Source organism: Paramormyrops kingsleyae, chromosome 17 (genome assembly GCF_048594095.1).
Source record: "Paramormyrops kingsleyae isolate MSU_618 chromosome 17, PKINGS_0.4, whole genome shotgun sequence".
NCBI lineage: Eukaryota > Metazoa > Chordata > Actinopteri > Osteoglossiformes > Mormyridae > Paramormyrops > Paramormyrops kingsleyae.
The window spans coordinates 8,698,946-8,719,349 of NC_132813.1; the positions used below are offsets into that span (position 1 = coordinate 8,698,946).

General features: G+C 42.6%; 3 protein-coding genes across 4 annotated transcripts; all 3 read left to right on the forward strand.

Moving 5' to 3' along the window:
• Positions 1–1,477: 1,477 nt before the first annotated feature.
• On the forward strand, positions 1,478–4,870 carry tbcb (tubulin folding cofactor B). The gene is made up of 6 exons (XM_023813663.2): positions 1,478–1,865; positions 2,415–2,558; positions 2,948–3,044; positions 3,629–3,820; positions 3,954–4,026; positions 4,119–4,870. The coding sequence occupies exons 1-6, from the start codon at positions 1,746–1,748 to the stop codon at positions 4,231–4,233; spliced, it is 741 nt and encodes a 246-aa protein (XP_023669431.1). The 5' UTR covers positions 1,478–1,745; the 3' UTR covers positions 4,234–4,870.
• A 1,178-nt stretch (positions 4,871–6,048) lies between these two features.
• On the forward strand, positions 6,049–7,503 carry sdhaf1 (succinate dehydrogenase complex assembly factor 1). Its single transcript, XM_023813785.2, has 2 exons — positions 6,049–6,202; positions 6,980–7,503. The coding sequence occupies exon 2, from the start codon at positions 6,982–6,984 to the stop codon at positions 7,246–7,248; it is 267 nt and encodes an 88-aa protein (XP_023669553.1). The 5' UTR covers positions 6,049–6,202; positions 6,980–6,981; the 3' UTR covers positions 7,249–7,503.
• A 329-nt stretch (positions 7,504–7,832) lies between these two features.
• clptm1 (CLPTM1 regulator of GABA type A receptor forward trafficking) lies at positions 7,833–19,819 on the forward strand. Of its 2 annotated transcripts, none has more exons than XM_023813783.2 (14): positions 7,833–7,983; positions 10,917–11,053; positions 13,219–13,342; positions 13,640–13,798; positions 13,972–14,089; positions 14,292–14,377; positions 14,473–14,593; positions 14,956–15,200; positions 15,356–15,449; positions 15,755–15,945; positions 16,057–16,152; positions 17,839–17,974; positions 18,067–18,234; positions 18,559–19,819. In XM_023813783.2, exons 1-14 carry the CDS (start codon positions 7,930–7,932, stop codon positions 18,735–18,737), a joined length of 1,908 nt encoding a protein of 635 aa, XP_023669551.1. In that variant the 5' UTR covers positions 7,833–7,929; the 3' UTR covers positions 18,738–19,819. The 2 variants fall into 2 exon arrangements, with proteins under 2 accessions (XP_023669551.1, XP_023669552.1); XM_023813784.2 differs by having other exon boundaries at positions 7,877–7,968.
• Positions 19,820–20,404: the final 585 nt, after the last annotated feature.

The window sequence follows — 20,404 nt, forward strand, 5'->3', positions numbered from 1 at the left end:
ATAATATCTGAATAAATGCAGAAGCCCTCTCTCGGATGTATTATTATGTGGCTGTGAAACACTGTTTCATAGACAGAGATATATAGTATTTGTGTATGAAGCAGAGTACCTGAACACGTGTGCCGGTGTGATCTAGAACGTATCAGAGTACCGGTGTAACTGCTGATGTGGATAGCTGCACGTATACACATACAGGCAGAGAGACATTGGGTAATGGGGCAGGACCAGCTGCCCGCATCTTAACTAATACACTGGAATGTAAACTTCTCCAGAGAGCACAGGCAGTCGTGGACTTGGACTGCAGCTCTCCATACCATCCTGACACTAAGCCCTACCTGTTCAGCCCCGTCAGTCACACCAGCACTTACACGGCACCATTCGGTACCCTTTGAATGTCAGAGCTTTAACCTTTTTTTGTGTCTAGACATGCTCACAAACCCTCACATGGAAGATGTCTGTGCAAAACCTGATGATCTGTGCTATCCAGCTATGATCTGAGAAACTTCCAAAGATCATCTTGTGATGTTTCTACATGCTTGGCTTTCTCAGTCTTTAAGTGTCCCCTAAAAGATCACTCGTCTGGATTTTGTCTGGACAACCTGGTTTTCCAGCCCTCCGTCTGGACTGCTGTTGGGTGTCATCCTTTAAGCACCCTTGTCCTCCTTTTTCCCTCCCCCCTACTCTCTCCAACCCCCAATTGCACAAAAAAAATGTGAAACATGCACAGACATACTATGGAAGCTGACAATGGCCATGCTTGAAGTAATTTTTATACACCGTTCTCTCTAAATAACAAGATAAGTATCATGATAGATATACCATTCTCCGCTTCTGTAGTAGGTATATGATATGCCCCCCCGGAGCCCCCAACTCACTGGCTAGCACTGCTGCCTCACACCTTCTGGGCTGGTGTCCCAATCCTATCTTTGGAATGTGTGTATGAGTGTGTGAATGTGTTTATGCATGTCCTCCCTGTTTCACAGGACCTTCCCCAGGGTAATCCAAGTCTGTTGACAGACCAAAACATGCAGTTAGGCTAATTGAAGCCTCTAAATTGCACAGTGTGTGTGTTTTTTTTTCTGTGTGCCCTAAGATGAACTGCCATCCCATCCAGGGTGCACCGTCGCACGGGATGGGCTCCTGCTACCCTGATCAGAATTACTGGTTATAAGACGGATTTTTAAGGGGTAATTTTGCCTAATGAAATCATTTTCCAAACTCCTTAAACAAGTATTTTAATAGCCTGAAGCTTTCATAAATTGTAGAATATCCCCACCCTGTGGCCGTAATGGAGAACTGCTCTACAATGCTTTCCAAAACACCTCTGTGATTGGCTGGCTATAAGTGTGTTACGTAATTCCTCTTCCTTTCTTATTCCGTGTACGCCTTCCCACTCACAAAAGTACATTTCCGATTGGTTAATCCCGTACCTCGTCTTGTCACCCTTGTCTGTGATTGGTCTGGTCGCTCAGACTGTGGGTGGGTGGAATGTTCCAGAATTGGGCGGCTGAGGAATCGCCTCTTGGTTGTGTGTTGCCTTGCAGTTACACGAAACAAAATCGACCGACCGTCTCGCTTAAGTCTAAAGCAGAAGTAGTCGCACGTGGAATGGCTATATCCGCATAGCATGCGCCTAGTAGCATATAGTAGCAATTTCTAACCGACGTCTGTAAAGAGTATTTTTTCGCAGTGGTCAACTCATTGCTTGTTCGGAAGACAGTGAAAGAGTAGATAATATACGGAAAATGGACGGCGGCGTAACAGTAATCACCAACCCCACTGTATCGGTGCGGCTCACTAGCACACTTAATTCGTTCGAGGTAAATCGACGATTCAACAGAGGCATGACTATCGCTGAGTTCAAGGTAAGTGCATTTCAGGACACTGCAATTGAGGCAGATTACTCACTTGACCTGTATTGCAAGGAATATGTGAACATGAGCGTAAATGGCATCAGTAGTATTAAAGTTAGCTGACGCACTTTGTATTAGGCTTGCACTAGTTGTCTAAATTATTGCTTAAAATAATTGCGTATTAGCTTGCGTCTTTGTAAAGACTTATGAACTGCATCGTTCTGTTTTGTCGCTCATTCATTTATTATTATTTTAGCTATAGGGTTTTCGGGTATCCTGGAAAACATTAGATATAGTTTCTTGATTAAACGTAATGTTTGAATCGACTAAGAGCCATATTTTATTGACCCTTTACCGTAGCTGTCATTGTTTTCTCCATTCAGCGGTCATGCATGCAAAAGGTACATTGGGTGGGGCAGAGCTGCCCCGCCCCCATGCCAAGATCTGTGTGACAATTTAGTATGCGCGTGTCTGTACCTTATGCCTTATGCTGATGAATATTTATTTAAAAATGTACAAACGTCGATAAATACAATTTTTATTGATTTTTGTGTATTTCAGAGCAAATTAGAACTGGTGACTGGTACCCCAGCTTCTTGCATGGACCTCCAGCTGTTCAGTGTCTCGGACAAGTTCTTGCAGAAGCTGGATGACAACGAGGCCCTGTTAGGCTCTTACGCTGTGGATGATGACTGCAGGATCCATGTACGTAGCCTTCTGATTGGCCATAGGTTGTGGCTTCCACAGAGGAAATCTTGTATTTACTTATAACTGAGTCTGTTTCTTTTATTTTCCTACACGCTTTGTTTTCGTGCCCCTTATAACGAACCTCGAGTAGTCATGGGATCAAAAAATACAGAAATACTGAATGCATAAAGTTGTGATCCTCAGCTGATTGCATCCTTTATGTCATGACATTTGAAGAGGGTGTGGCAGTTTTCAATGTTTGGCTCTCCCAAATAGCAGAAAAATGACATTGCTGAACATTTCTGAGGAATAATTTGGGGGTGGCTACAGCAAATGCTGGTTTTTGTGAGTTACAAAGTGTTGACTGAACAGTTGCCTTAACAGATTCCATTTCATTGTGTGTGCAGGTGATTGACCGGAGTGGTGCCCAGACTGGCGAGTTCACTGACTTGTCAAAGGTGGAGAAGTATGAAATGGCTGAAGATGCCTATGATAAAAGAACAGGTATACGGGTTATAGCCTGACTACGCGCTCGTTTGGTGTGCACATCTGGAAAATATTTACAGCTGGAAGAAATAGACTTCAAAAGATGACTGATTTGGTCATTTCCCCTTCATGTCACTAACTTTGTTTATACTAACAATAGTGGCAAATTGTATCGAAGGGTTCAAGTTGCTTCATACTTTCCGTGTAGCTCTGCTTGTTTCCTGGCAAATTTTATAACATTTTCTACAGTTGCTGAAAAACACAAAGCATCTTACAGTGCTGTTGACAGTGTTATATTTACTGAGATAAAAGAATAGGATTAGTCTACTTAAATGCATTTTTAAATGCCTCCATGGACAGACATAATTTTCAGTTTAATTCCTTCTTGGACTTTGCACTTGTTATCATTGTGGTGAGTGACTTGGGTAATGCAACCAGCAACTAGCGAGATTTAGGAGACTGACTGCAATACCGCTTCTGCCGCCACAAAGCACTGATACGATAGTTTCATGTATAGCAACCGTAATTAAATCCATTTCCAAAGAATTACAGCAGTAATTGTGAAGTGGGTGGTTGTGACTGAGGATTATTGCTTCTCTCAGACTCGGCACGTTCCTTCTTGAAGAAGAAAAAGGTGGGGCGTTTCAATGAAGAGGAGTCGTCGCGACGGGAGGCGGAGCAGGCGAAGCGCGAGGAGGAGGAGAAAACCGCTTCGGCTGCTATCGCCGTCGGCAGCCGCTGCCAGGTGCATGTTGCTGGGCAACCAACCAAGATCGGCACTGTGATGTTTGTCGGTGAGTATGATTAGATTAGCCACTCATGGTCTGCTATGACATAACTTACAATGTCCTTGTCTATTTACACTTCGCATGGGTATATATCGAGTGTTTAGGTCAACAGGATGTCTTTTTTTTTTTTTTATTGCAGGGACTGCAGAGTTCAAGCCAGGTTACTGGGTGGGCGTGAAGTACGATGAGCCACTAGGCAAGAATGATGGCAGGTGAGGAGAATTACAGTCCCCGCATAGCCTTTGGTAATCACACTTCTTCTGAGCATAAGTCTGATACTCTGAAGCTTGGTGTCCTTTTACAGTGTCAGTGGGAAACGCTATTTTGAATGTCAGGCCAAATATGGGGCCTTCGTGAAGCCGACGGCGGTGACAGTGGGAGATTTTCCTGAAGAAGACTATGGTCTGGATGAGATGTAAGACTGGTCAAGCCAAGCATCAGAAAGAACGGACACAACGGGAACCTGCCTGAGGGGCCTGGTTTGACCGGAAGCCGCTTCCAGCTGATGTTTTTTGTCGTTACCATTGTCTTTGTTTTGTTTAAGATAGTAGTGGAGATCTTGGTTCTGTCTTCTGAAATCTAACATGCTTCTGTCAACTGTAGTCTGCGCAGAAGGCAACAGTCATAACTCCATCATTTTATAATGACAGTCACAGTTCTAATCAAAGATTAGATGTAAACATTGATGTGTGTAGTCCACCGGTTATGTGGTTTGGCTTTATTCAGTATTAACGTCTAGATGACGGGAGGATATTGGCTTGATAAGAAAGTGGAGCTACAGCAGGTGGATGCCCAAACCACATTTTTTTTTATCAGCAGTACCGATCTAGTCAGCGTTTTGTGAAAACTTCTTGCTCAGCATGTTTCAGACCTTATCTTTTGGCTGATCAGCTGTTTTTGTTCTCAACATAACCATTTTTTGCTGCATAATAGTCGAATAATTAATTGAATTTGGGTGGTTCTGTGTCACTTGTCACGGGGAATGAAGAAACGGTTTTTGGCCATAATTATTTTTGTATTTGAATCAGTTGTCGGATTAAAGCTTTGAATACACTACTATGGCTTACATGGTATCATTTTAGACCAGGAACATGTAATTGGTCATTTACAGGAGGGTTGCAAGTTTTATCTTTGATTTTCATCAGAGCCTTAAACTAGCTTAATCCTTCAATGAGTGCAATGTCTGTGCTTCTCTTTCATAGATTGGGCACTGGTGTTATTTTGTAGACATTTCTCATGGTCCATCACCATAAGACAGTTAACTTTTTGATAGCAGTGTATATACCAATCTAAGATACCCTTTGATATTTACACATCTGCCTGAATTGTATTCCAAATGCACACCAGTGATAGTTAAGCATTGCACTTTTGGAGTTTTTAAATGTATTTTGTAACCAAGTTTTAACTCTTCAGTCATTCAAATACAATTTGTTTAGTTGTTGATTTTTTTCTTTTTTTTTTGAACATCACAAAATAAACTTTCAGTCTGATATCTGGTAAGTCCTTGAAAACTGAAGAGCCCCTTTACCACAGCAGGGTGCGCAGTCCCTCACAGCCTTTACCACAGCAGGGTGCGCAGTCCCTCACAGCCTTTACCACAGCAGGGTGTGCAGTCCCTCACAGGTGCTGCCGGTTGATGAGTTGATGTTGTGCACACATTTTTCTGGCAACAACAAACCCCTCATCACACAGTGACTTGAAAGGGGGTCAGACAAAGAACCATGGAGACCTAGACTTTAGAATAATCAAACCACCGTTGCATGTTTCCAAAATGCATTATTGAATATTGAATTAGACCCCGACCGGTTCTTATTTATGTGATCACGAATTATTAGTGGTAGGAAATCTCAAGCAGTGTGATTTACGCCAAATTTCCACAATAAGCAGTTGACCTGACCTTGACTACTGGGAGGTTGTTGGTTAAAGGTCTAGGAACTTAAATAGCTTCGGTAAAATTACATTTATTTGAAGAAAAAATAGAATTTAACGGGTATGCACGTGTGCGAGATGTTTAAATGTGATTAGCACAGTCCAATGTATATTAATTGAAACTCTGTATAATTTTGTTAAAGCGTAATATTAATTAGAAAATATTAAAATATAATTATATATATTCTGTATCTTCTGTATCATACGGCTTCATGCCCGCATTTGGCGAGTTCCTTTTGGAACTTTAATTTTGAAGAACTCGGAGTGTGCACACCGGAAATGTGTCACTGTTGACGGAAGCCATGGCGAACAGAAAGGTCAAGTTTGCATTCTTCCGGTGTGGAGCTTGCTGGCTTGGTCATTGTGAACTGAAATGACTCTTTGTTTTTTAAAAGTAGATTTATAACTTGTACTTCTACAGAATTATATCCGGATAGTACTACGCACTGTACACACAAGGTAAAGAAATTGCAGGAGATTTAGATAACGGTCCATAAGACGTCCACATGGTTTTCCATTAGCTTATAAAACCTAAAACCATTGGGAGGGACATCTTTACAAAGCAGAATAAATTCTGAAATTCTTAATTTTTATTTTGCGCCACAGTCCCAGTGATCGATTAGTATCCCGACCACATTGTGCTCCGCTTTATGTCGTATGTTTACGGTAATTAATTAAGGTCATGTTGGCACTATTGCAAGGATTCCATATTGCAGTACCTCTAGAATCTTCCAGTCAGTATAGTATTGGTGATTGTCACTAAATCGTGTTGGACGCACAATATGCAGGGCAGAGCTTTCATTTTAGCTGGGTAGTTCGTTGCTGGTCATGTTTTGGTAGACGGTGTTTAGTCAGCACGTGTAAACTGTACACCTGCATGGTGAGTCATCACCCGTACTTTTTCAGACAGCACTGACCCAGCGTTGCTGGTGACAGAAACAGTCATGTTCTATATGAGAGTGAGAAAGTATTATTATCGTGATAATAACATTATAAAACAATCAATGTCTTTATACTTTAAAATCAGTTAAATAATATTAATATCTATTATTGAAATACCAGAAGTGCACTTCGTTACACCTCTATGCATTGGCTTTATGTTAATTGATATCCCAGACATATGCCCCAGCTGCTTCAGATCTACCTCTTCATTGCTCTCCTAAACTTGTGTTTTAAGTCATATTCTCATCTTCTTTTTCTTCTGCTCACCACTGCGTTTCCCCCCTCCTTCCACAGCCATGGTGCGTTACAGTAAGTTGCAGAAACAAGTGCTCACACTGTACCGTCAGTTACTGCGGGCTGGACAGAACAAGCCTGGCTTCCTGCCCCGCATCCGGACAGAGTTCCGGAAAAATGCGGCCATCCCAAAGAACAATGTTATGCACATCGAGTACCTGTATCGACGCGGCCAGCGGCAACTTGAGCTGATGAAAGATGCTAACACCAAGCAGCTCGGTGCTTTTTCCAGGACCTGCGAAGATGACCGGCTGTTACCGGATCCTTAGGTCAACTTTATCACGATAAATGTGTCTGTTATGGGACTTCAGAAGCTATAGACAGACAGAAAGCACCACAACAAAGACAACTGCTTGGATTTAGTATGTGCCCAGATAAGAAACCTATGACTAATGAAAATGTTACCTATTTCATAGGTACAGTAATGGCTGGAAGTTCAAGACTCAAATCAGATCTGTATAAAATTTACTAGTATTTTAAATACTTAAAAGTTACGGAAATTTAATAAATTGTTTATATATCAACAGTTTCTTTTTAAATCACTAACTTTGTATTGGAATGTGGGGAAAATCCTCGACTAAGAAGTATCATTTGAGCCAAGTCTATCGCAAAGAATATTCAAGATGGGTAAAAGAAAGGTACAGTACATATGAATGTTGCAGTGATGTAAGGTCATATTTATAAACATCACAAACCACTTGATTTAACCATTAAATACATCAGAGTGCAGTACAAAGTGATGACAAGGAAGGTATGTAATTTCGTTGCTACTGAATAAACATGTGGTTGGAGAAGTGCTGGGTCCCGGCGTACGCGGCATCCCTCACCAACATGGCGGATTTCTTGCAACACAAGTCCGCACGCTGACGTCAGAGCAGACAGGTGAAAGATTGTCAGTCACGCGAGCCTATGACCGCGATCTAGCAGTGCGATTCAAGCCAGCAACCAAGATGGCGGCACAGGAGAGTGGAGCAACTCAGCAACCAAACGTGAGCAATGGCGAGGTAAAAATGAATTAAATGTTAAGACGGAAGCCCTTGTCCTCATAGGGGGGAAACGATGTGTTACCCTTTTTTCAGTAAGAGCCGTGACACACATATTCGATTTTGTAGTCTACCGTTACCTCTGATTGTCATGTTTCCTCTTCAATCAGTGCCGGTCTGACTTGAAAATGACCTCTTGGCTTTGAACGATTTGATATAATACGTACCCGCTGTTTGCCTTCTAATTATATGTGTGAAATATGTAACACTCCTTTAGTCTAAGACAGATCAATTAGTCTATTGGATTAGTCTAGCAGGCAAGCTAGACCGCTAACTAGCCTGCTTGCTATCTGGCTAGCAAGCTAGGCGCTGTCTACTTTTAAATCCGTCTTATTTTATTTATAATACAGAGTCGTTCAACATATCAGTCAATATGAGTGAGACAATGAAATGGATATAGTGACCGTAAGATGAACAAACGTTTAAAGTATTACATTCGTCATTTGGCTATGGAGTCGAGTCAGTGTAAAAAATGGTGACGGTGTCTAGGCGGCATGATAACTGGCCATCGCTGGTTACCTAGCTGATCACAAACCTACCGATTTTCCCAGTTGAACAGGCAGACCCACAACCGTTTGATTCTGTAGCTAGTTACCTGTGACATGTGAATTAACTTCTGATGTTGGCGTATAAGAAACTAGGTGTGTGCGTAGGTTAGACACGCTGCAATTATCTCCACACTTGATATTGTCCTTAGCTACCTGAAGTAGTTCGCTCGAATATGAATCGGTATCTGGGCAACTAGACGTCGTCTCCTTTTGCTTGGCGACGAATCTGACCCAGGAACTGCTTGTCAAATAAAAATACAAGAATAATAGCTCACATTTCGTATCGTTATAGTTAATTATCTGCTTTCGCGGACGCGACGTAAAACCGAGACCGGCTGTTGTGTTCTCGGCGGCAGTGTCTTAGGCCGTAGGTCTGTAATACTCCAGTGAAGTTTAAAAAGACACTCTTTATGGTGTAAAGGGAAAAAAGAGCCCCAGTCACGGGCGACATCACTGCGAAGGCACATTAATTAGAACATGTAACACCGGAGGGGTGTCGGTCGGAAGCGCCGCTACGCGCTTTAGCTTCTCCTACTAGTTGCGTTTGAGGCGGACGCGCTGAACCCGACCATAACCAAACGGTGGCTGTTGTGTGAAAACCCGAATAAAGCGACTCGGCCGTTTTTTTTTTTGTGGCCCACAGTCGGTTTTGTCTCTCACGCAAAATCCCCGTAGAGTTTGCGACTATTAAGTATGACGACCAAAAGTTTTCGTTATAGGTCACATGTGTCACGAGGAAACCAGACAGACCGGTGTTGTCGCCACCATGGTTTGCCTGGCATCACTAGTCGTGATAAATTCGTGAGCATTAATTGACAGTTTTTCGTCGGTGTATGGAATTATCCCTTATTGTGCAATGGTCGGTAACACATACTAATCTTTACTTAATACTCCTCGACTTATCGTTATTCCTGGTAGAGTAAGTACAGGCGTTAATAAAGGCTGTGACTAAACCTAAGGCTCAGTCCAAGTTTGAATTTCGTACTTTCTAAATCAAGTGTTTTGCTTGATGATTTAATTTTATTGACCATTGGTTTTGTTTAGTCATTTGTTGAAAGTTAGAGCCCTAACATCCACAACCCTGCATCCATCCCCTTCATTCGTTTTAAAACCAAATCTTATTCTTGTTCACCGATGACATTTTCGGTTGGGGTGCCGTGTGTGTGTTGCAGCTGCGGCATTGAATATTCATGACAACATGAAAGAATTAAGCCCGAAACAACCCTGTTACTCATTACAGTGTTGGTTTTTAAAAAATACTATTTGGGTTAAATTAATGAAATGAAAAGGACTGGGGTTGTTTTGGGTAATGTGGAAATGTTGCACTACTGTAGATTGTAAGGCTTGTGTAAATCCCATTTCTCCCTTGCCTCCATAGTACTTGTGTAGGGTAAATATATCCCGTGCCTGAGGGAATGGTGCATTAGTGGTGCTTGGTCCTGCTTCAGTAGCAGCATAACCGTTTACACCTCACTCTGCTAGATTGAGGACACCAATTTGCCTAGAGATTCAGGAAAAGGTTTGGTCAGACTCCTCTTGTACAAGTTTCTACTGTTTATTAACATGGATTAGGCATTTGTTCCATGCCCTGTAACCCCCAACACACCCACAGTGTTTTGATGTCTTGGGTTGTTTTTTTGTATTTAAACAAACCCCACTGAAGGTATGGGCATCAGGTTAAACATTACCCCAACAGATTTAATTAAAAATCTTGCTATCAAATGCTCGGTAGGTAGCATATTTCCATTGGGAAAGTTGGCACTTAGGCATGGATCTGCATAATTACCACCTCAGGTGATTTTTTTTTTTTTTTTTTTTTTTTTAGGAAACCGATATCACAGTCTTGATGCTACTTAAGTTACACCTCCTAAAAATGAGCATTTAAGCTTTTTGCTTATCATGGACTCACATTTGCAAACTTTTCTTACTTTAATGGAAATTTGTGTTTTGCACAAGTGAACGAACTGAACATAGGTTAAGACATGTATAATTTTGCCCTGATTTATGTCTGTCCATGCTCTGGGTTTTTCCTTTTACGGGTGATGAAACCCTTAACTCGATCATTTAAAATTTTGGAACGGTCACTTTGGAAGTTGAAGATACTGACTTTCATCTCGATACTGAGTTTCGTCTCAGTACTGGTGAAGTCTAAGTGGGATAATTTGAAACTCATTGTGAGTGATAATCTGCTTTTTCGTTTTGGCAGCGGAAATGGAAGTAGTACTATTTTTGAGTATTTTTTTTTCTCATCACGTATCTGGTTGTGTTTGTTTAAATCAGACACGGATTGTTAGACTGTGTGTGAACAGTCGTTGACCCGTTGCCTGTCCACATTTGACTGCACAGGTGAGCAGTAATGGGTCTGCAGGTGGAGACCAGGCTGTCCAGGCTGCTGGGACTGCACAGGATGCTCAGCCACAGCAGCAGCAGCAACAGCAACCACCTCCCAATGCCTGGCAGGTCATCAAGGGAGTCCTCTTCAGGTGGGTCCGCCACATACGCTCAGGTCAGGACAGTGAGTTCCCCTTCGACCCGCAGCTTTGTGGCTTTCGGGCTACAAGGAAACAGGTTTGGGAAGATGCATCAGAAGAATGTGCACCTATGAGTTATATACTGGAACAAAATGGAGGCGACCATTGAAAAGTCGCATCCTTCAGGAAAAAAGGATGTGCTTAAATGTTTTAAAATAAATCGCAAGAGTGTAACTGGAATATTGATCCACTTGTCACTTGCTTGCTAGGTAAGTTTAAGTCCAGTTGGTATTTCTTCTCCTTGTGACTTGTTTTTGGAAGTGGATTATGTTCCTATGAGGTTATTTTTGGGAATTTATCCTTTCATCCTTTTGTACTATATGTAAGTTCTCTACCGTGGTATTCTATGCACTGAAAGTCGTGTTATGGTATGTTATGAAAGCAGGTTACTTCTTGTTTAAATATTTTCACAGTGATATGAGTCGTATGTGTAATTTATATATCGGAACCTATAAACATAATTTGTTTTAATTGATTTGTATTAAGTTGTTTTTTCATTCTCTAATTTTTTTGGAGGGCTAGAATTGCTGGAAATGAGATTTTGGTTAAGCAAGCTAAAGTTTTGAACGGCTTTGTTTCAAATTGGCCCTCCTGAGAGACTATTGACATATTTAGGACTCTGCTGTACTCCCATGTGTGGATACGAGGAGAGTGTTTGGAAGACTCTTCTGGTCAAGTTAATTAGTTTCTGAGGGCTGAATCTCTCACCATGCAGGTGTGTCTGTCTGTCTGTGTGTCTGTGTTATTGTTGCCATACACTCCCTGGGGGAAGATGTAGGATTACACGACTTGCTTGGCACGTTCTTGTTTTCTATTGTTGAGCCGTATTAGGACATGCTGCAGTGCTTCAATTGGTCCCATTGTTATTCTCATGCCAGACCAAGGCAATGCTGTGTTCTAACCTGGTTCATACCAGGATCTGTATGGCCATGAACTGGCCACTTTTCCCACGCTTGTCCAATTGGGAGTGGCCTAATAACTCCATCATAGGTCACCCTGTCAACTTACGATACCTACACCTCCTTGGGGAGGCTTAAGGAGCACCCCCAACAAGTGTATTGTCACACATCCACCTCATTTCGCTTGACATGTGGTGGGTTTTATCAAGCAAAGCAGTGCATTTGTTGAGAGCCCTCTGCTCAAATTCAATCCACAGTTATTTAGGAGGAGCAAAGCTCTCAAACTCATTGTGTGAGCATGACCCAGTTTGTCTTCTCGGCCTCCAAAATGGCAACAGTTAGTGCTGGTTCAGGTGTATAATACCCTGGTCTCCACTGTTGGATGCATCATGCACATGCCACTGGGGAAACTTGCAGCTTTTAACTAGGTCATTCTGACTTTGCATGCTGTACTGTCATGCAGTGGGTGAGACTCACTGCATTTGCAGTTTATATATTTTATTGTGTACTTTATTATGTTATAAAGGCAAAGCTGGTCTACCTTTCAGTTGAGATTTCTGCAGCTTTTTCAATTTCAGATTGCTTATAGCTCTTAACTTTTGTATTCTTATTTTGCTGACTATAATTTGCAAAATAAGGATACAGATTAAATTCCTTTGGGTTGTACATGGCAAGGGGGCACGGCACTACTTGGGCTGCTTATAATTTAACCAGTGCTTCTAAATTTAGTGAGCATTCATACACTTAATGTATTACAGTTTTTATTTGCCCGTTAGTGCCACAATACCATCACTTTACGATACCAATTACTTTTTTTTTTTTTTTTTTTTTTACCTTTTCTAAAATAATACACCTCCCCAATGCTGCAGTCTGGGTTGCTTATTGTAATTGAAATCCTGCTTAGCTCGTTCTTTGTTTGTCTCATTCTTGATTAGATGGATGGTGGGAAAAAGGATATTTCAGACAGCTTGAGTGGGAAGTTCATTATAAGAAAGCAAGTCATTTTGTTCATGTCTATTTTTCTGGTGGTTAATGTTAACAGCAGCTATGAATGCCGAGGGTTGATTTATTTATTTTTTAAAAACAATTTATCTGGTTGAGTGCCTCTTAATGAAAGAAGCCTGAAACAAATGCACATCCCACTCTCAGCTCAGTCTGGAAAGTGGCCGCGTGCTGATGTTTCCCCGCACAAACCTGTCACTCTATTGATCCCCATAGGATCTTCATTATCTGGGCCATCAGCAGCTGGTTCCGTCGGGGCCCGTCCACGCCAGACCAGAGTACCCCAGCCGGAGCCCCGCGAGTCCCCAGCCGCAACCTGTTCCCCAAGGACACGCTCATGGTATGCAGACCCAGTCTGGCAGGCAGCATGGGTGCCCCTCATTACAGCACGATCGTGGCTCATGCAACATGCCATGTCCTGTAAGGCCCATGATACAGAAGTGAAAATGGCCACAACACTTGAAGGGCTGATCTGGAGGTCGTGGGGGTACCTGCATAACTTGTGGATGAAGATATGGATTACGTTTTGTGGATGAACCAGTATGCAATTAGTTCTCAAAAACTGCCAACAGAAGCAGCTATGGGGGTTGGGGATTACGGTCTCATTAAGTGTCTCCTCTCTCCTTACTCTGTCCAGGACTTGCATGTATACGTCTCCCAGAACGAGATATTCTCAGACTTCAACAATAGTGATGCTCTTTTCTGGAGTCAGCGAGACCTGGTGTACGGAGACTGGACCACGGGGGAAGCTGGGGATGGTTGTTATGAGCACTATGGGGAAATGGACATTCCCGAGGTGAGTTTGGGTTTGGAGTAAGCAGCTTTGGGTATTGAGGGAGACTCTCAGTCCTCGCTTTCCAGCCAGTCTGTTTATAGCTCTGTACTTCCATATATCTATATATTTCTAATGTTTTTCTATATATTTCTAGTCTATATTTCCTAATGCTTATTCCTCTCCTTGGCATTCAGACGGTGAAGCAGAATGGTTCCCTGTACATTCATGTCTACTTCACCAAGAGTGGGTTCCACCCAGATCCGAAACGCAAGGGCCAGTACCGACGCCTGGCCACAGTTCATAGTTCTCGAAGTAAGAGCTCATATCCGAGACGCCTTTGCAAGGCGTACGAACACTATAAACAGACCGCAGAGATACACCACCTTGTATATCGTACCTATGAAGTTACCCTCGTTAATTAATGTTAGAGCTATGGACATAGCTAGCTTAACGGTACGTAATTCTGCTTTGGTGCGAGAGTTTTCCAGTGAAGATTTCTTTAACCCTCCCCCAGTGCTGAACAAGTTCAAACGCAGAAAGTTCCAGAAGACAAAGAACCTTCTCACTGGAGAGACAGAGGCTGACCCTGAGATGATCAAGGTCTGCATATCATTAAGCTTCTAAGTAGATAAATAATTGTATTGTGTGGTTGAAACACTGAAGTTCCAGTGTTTTATCTGGGCTTGTCTTCTCAGCGTGCAGAAAGCCATGGTCCAGTGGAAGTGATCTCCCATTGGCACCCGAACCTCACTATCAACATGGTGGATGACCACACCGCTTGGGTGAAGGGCTCTGTGCCCCCACCTCTGGATCAGCGTAAGGCTCACCCCCCCCATTTCCACGTCATCGCACACACTGTAGCTGAACTACGCACTTCCCGGCCAAAGATCTTCGCTTTGTTGCTGTTGAAGCTGCATACTTTGGGTTTACCTGACTCTGTGGTGTTTCCTTAGACTAGCAAAGGTAAATTTGGATCAGCATTATTTACGGACTGTCTGTGATATTAGAAATTTAAAGCATATTTTATACACCACACCTCTCAGTCCCAGTCTGTAATTTGTCAACCATAATGTGGAATACAAGGCGGATATTGATGATTAATCTTACTATGGACACGCTCAAACATTGTAAATATAGTATTTGACGACAGGATGACTCCTCCCTCCCTCCCTATCCAGATGTGAAGTTTGATGCAGTCAGTGGGGACTATTACCCTATCGTGTACTTCAACGACTACTGGAACCTGCAGAAGGACTATTTTCCCGTCAATGAGACGCTGCAGAAGCTGCCGCTGCGTCTGTCCTTTTGCCCCCTATCGCTGTGGCGCTGGCAGCTCTATGCTGCCCAGAGCACCAAGTCCCCCTGGAACTTCCTGGGAGACGATACCTACGAGCAGTCCGACGAGGACCAGGACTCTGTCAAGGTCAGAGCCTTGGGGCCTTGGAATTAGCTTAGAGTAGAGGGGTGCCGGGGCAGCACTTCTTGCTGTGAGTCAGGAGCACTAACCAAAGGTCCTGGGTAGTGAAATTGTTCATGAGTATAAGTGTTGAACACTGAAGAAATGGTCTGTCTCCACAGGTGGCTTTACTGGAGACCAATCCATATCTTCTTGGTCTGACCATTGTCGTGTCCATCGTCCACAGCATCTTTGAGTTCCTGGCCTTCAAGAACGGTACTTACTGGAATTGGGATTGGGCTGTTCTTTGGACGAATGGCTTTGTTACCATGTGCTTTGTGTCTTGACTGTTCAGCCTTTTTGACTTACCTTGTTTGTGATCATATTGCTTTTACCAGGGTTGGTATCTCGTTTGACAAGGATGTCATGCAATAGATTGTAATACTAGATTATAGTCGTAGATTATGTCTTATGTCTGACAGGGTGGATTTTCTTTTGACTGGACATGTATAATGCTTTTAAGAATTGCCGATTGTGGTCATAGTTTTTATTCTTACCCTGTGGCTGTATCCCTCTTCTAGACATCCAGTTTTGGAACAGCAGACAGTCCCTTGAGGGTCTCTCTGTGCGTTCAATCTTTTTTGGGGTCTTCCAGTCTCTGGTGGTGTTGCTATACATCCTGGACAACGAGACCAACTTCGTGGTGCAAGTCAGCGTCTTCATCGGGCTACTTATTGACTTCTGGAAGATCACCAAGGTTGTGGACGTGAAGGTGAGATGTGGGGCATGCTTCTTGCATGCTTCCTCCGCCACTCAAGGTTTGCTCCTGTGAGTTTGGCTTCCCTGGTTGTAACAAACCTGGATGCTTTTTTTCCCCCTCCAGCTGGACAGAGAGAACAGAATTGCTGGATTATTTCCACGTTTAACTTTTAAAGACAAGTCCACGTACGTCCAGTCCTCCACCAAAATCTACGATGACGTAAGAGCACATTCCGGCGAATACATATCGGCGTTAGGTTCTGTAGCATCATCTACTCTCCAAAGAATATCCTTAGCAAGACTACTTAGTCCTTTATTTTTATACAATATAAATATAAAATTTGTATAATGATTTCTAAACACCACTTTAAACATAGCTTGCTGAAATTGTTCTTCACATTTGGTACTGCTAAAATATTTGCCCAGTTAACACAACCTGATTTGTGTGAGTTTAGCGTGGTGCTGTCATGAATGAGTAAGCATGTCCTGAGAATTTTCCTGCACCATTTCAGTTTAAAGCCACAACTAACCGCAAGTGTGTGAAATGTAAACTTTCTCTGAATATTTCTATACCTCTTCCCTCAACCCTAAGAACAGTTTCTTCACAAATTGTGGCATTTGCACTTTAAAACTCTCCCTCGAGTATCACCTTGCCCCGTGTCTTTGGCTGCAGCTCATTGCCAGTTGCAATCTTTTTCACACTACCGGTTTTGGAGTTGACGGGTCCAGATATCAGATTTCTAGCAGTCTACATATCTGACAGGTGTCTGCAACACATCGGTGACTGTCCAGTCATGTCTTTGAACTAATTGAGCACTGATATGCCAGTGCCAAGTCAACACTGAGTTGCCTGCATTACCTGACAAAAGCGCATACTAGGGTGATGTCTTAAATGAGTCGGCATATTGGATGCGTTTCCTGAAAACTATCGGAGTTTGGTGTAACAGAACCACCAGACATTCTTAGTCTTACCTACTTTCTCTTTCTGGTGTTGGTGTAATTGTTAGGAAGCCAAAATGTTCCCAAAGTGCTGACTAAAGTATTGGGGGAGGGTCTTTGAGCTCTAGCACTAGCTGTAACCAACTCAAAGCCCCCATCAGTGTAGTAGTTCCCATGTTGAACATCTACTTGTGAATTTAGGTTTCACCTATGTCAAGAAATGTATTAATTCGTTCCATTGCGTGTTCCAAACCGAAAATGCCGTAACCGAAAGGCGTAAGATGAGTGTCTACCGTCTTTACTTTAAAATGTAGGCCTGAAATGCTCTTCATCAAAATCCGTTTAAAAATCGCAATACATTTCGAATTGGCAAACACTGATTCTGGGCCAGTCACTGCCGATTCCCATCCCGAATTTATACATGTGTATAATATGAGTAGGTAAGGAGCATGCACTGATTAGAGCGTTGCCACACCCACCATACGACAAAGCACCTCAGGGATGAGAACCTGAGTGCAGCCATGTGGTGGGTGATACCTCGGCACCTCGAGTGTTGGTTTTTTTTTTTTTTCCCCCTCCCCCCTAGTGGCTGGAGTGCTAATCCTGCCACCAGCCTTCCCCCCCCCCATTTTCCCTGTAAGTTGGAGCATCTCCTTGCACGGTTGGATGTAGATTAATGTCATACCCAGGATGAAACAATTGCAGCCTTGCTTATGGAGTAGGATCACTCCCGGCATTCACGGGATTCGAGCCAGCGGCCTTCTGACTGCTGGCACAGATCCCTGGCCGCGGAGCCACTACTCCGCCCTACATAATATGATTGATGCATATTTTATGCACCACACCTCCCCCAGCCCCAATTGTATGTATGTATGCATGCCTGTATGTATGAATTATTTTGCTGTTTTTTTTATAATTATTATAGAATTATTCACGACAACTGACACCCCTTCCTTTGGTTCTTCAGATGGCTTTTAGGTACCTTTCCTGGCTGCTGTATCCACTGTTTGGCTGCTATGCAGTCTATAGCTTGATATACATGGAGCACAAGGGCTGGTACTCCTGGGTGCTGGGGATGATGTACGGCTTCTTGTTAACCTTTGGTGAGTTACCTCCCTGAAAGCCACACGCTCGGTGCTAGAAGCCTAGAAGTTTTTTTTTTTTTATATAACCCATGATTGTGTTCCGCCCCCAGGCTTCATTACGATGACACCACAGCTCTTCATCAACTACAAGATGAAGTCTGTGGCCCACCTCCCATGGAGGATGCTTACCTACAAGGCCCTCAACACCTTCATCGATGACCTGTTTGCCTTTGTCATCAAGATGCCCATGATGTACAGAATAGGCTGCCTGAGAGATGGTGAGTTCGTCGTCGTCCTGCACACATCGCACATTCTTTTAATCATTGAACGTTTTTCTTTTTCAATGTCTTATCGCTCTTATTGCCAAATGCTAAGATGAGTCCCAGATGCATTTTTTAATATTTAACTTATTGTAGGGACAGTGCTAATGAACCTCAGTCCATCCTCACCAGTCTGATTTATTTATTTATTTGCTACATATGATAGCCCCTAGGTATTTACCCATGTCCTCCACAAAGTCTGTTTCTGGTTACTTGCCTCGCTAAGGAGTTTCTTGGTTTTTTTTTTCTTCCTTTTTCTTTTATCCGTCTCTCCCACAACAGATGTTGTGTTCTTTATCTACTTGTACCAGCGCTGGATCTACAGAGTCGACCCCAACCGCGTTAACGAGTTTGGCACCAGTGGTGTAGAGCACGTCAAGGACAGCACAGAGCAGGGGCCTGCGGGCAGTGAGGTCGCAGCCATCTCAGACAAGCCAGAGGGGGAGAAGAAGAACGATTAACTGCACAACACCACCCATTTTCTCCATCTTTACCTAGAAGCAGAAACCAGGCAGAATTTCTATTCCATAGGCCACTGAAGTCAGGCGGAGTCATTTTGTTCTGTAACGGACACTACAACAAATTCAGTAAATTTTTCTTCCTCTGGTGCAATCTGCAGCTCCGATCATATTTAATGTAGACTTCCCATTTTTAAAGAAAAGAAATCCCTTTTTTGCAGTTTAAGTGAAGTAAATGTTGTACTGTATTATGTGTTTTGGATGCGTAAAGTTGGTGTTTTGGAGAGCTGTGTGTGGTCAGTGGGAGAGGGTTGAGGCACTATTTGGTGGGCAAGGGGCGGGGGGGCTTTAGTGCATATCACAGTGCTGTATTTTAAAATACAGCACAAGAAAGACCATGGGCAGTCTCTTATCTTCTCTCTCTCCCTCCAGTCTGGATATCTTGTGACCTTTTCATTCCATGTGTGAGTATTAAGGTCGGGGAAACCTGATTTAACATTGTAGACAGTACTGTGGGCTGGTAAGTGTGCTGCGTGTAACCAAAAAATGGCTGACTGTCCAAACAGTATCTAGAAAAGCGAGAGCCCTGAATTGTTTTAATAAACAAGTGGTTGATGTCCAAGACACAAGAACAAGAACAGCCTTGTAGGTATTAATATACATTAGTAATATACTTTTTTCCATTTTTTTGTATGTTCTAAAACTGTACAGAATTTCAGCTTGTATTAATACTGATGTCAACAGTCTAGCAGTAGCTATTGTGCAATGAGTTTTTGCTCTGGACTGCTATTTTTTTTTATTTTTTTTTTAATTATACAGTCTGCAGCTGCAGGACCCCACTGTTTGAAGGAGTTAATCCCAGTGACCAATGTTTGTTTGCAAGCAAAAATGTTCTCTTGCAGTTTCCTTGTTTTTTTTTCCCCCCGAACTTTGTCTATTGTGGAGCGGAAGTACAGTTTAAAGGTTTTATTCTTTGTGTACGAATGTCTGCAAATTAATTTATCAAGAGGGGAAAAAAAAGGAAAACTAAACCACCACATAACTAGCTGTCCTGCTTCATGACTATAAAGATCAATGTAATGTAATAGGTTCTGGTAGCTTTTTTTTTATTACTGTAGTTGTAATAGGGATGATTCCTCAATCTGTGGTTGGCAAAAGCGATAAGCACTGGTGAGTGAAAACCCACAGCAATGTGGTAGCATGCTTTTAGAGGGAACTCCTGCATCAGGGTTGTGCTTTTCTGATTTCGGTAAGAGACTGAATAGTGAGTTCCCACTTTATTTTGATGTTGTACTCCCAGAATGAACTGAATTGCATTATACCTGGTATAGTCATTCCTAAAGAATTCTGGTTCTATATGGCGACATTGATAGACATTGTAATCGAACTGAAACATCTCTCCTTAACTAATAGTGAATTAATCTGACACACCATACACTAGAAGTGGGGTTTTTGCGGAGCAAGTTTTTCCCCGTTCCTGTGCTGAAATGCATGGTTAGGCCCCAAATGGCAGTTGTTGACTTTCAGATTATGTAAAGTAAGCAAGGTCTGAAGTACCGACATGCTCTGTGGCGTCCAAAACTACCAGTGCTGTGCAGAGTGGGTAATGCATTAAATAATGTCTAAATGGCACTTTGAATGGAAATGCTATGCTCAGAGATGCACTGCTT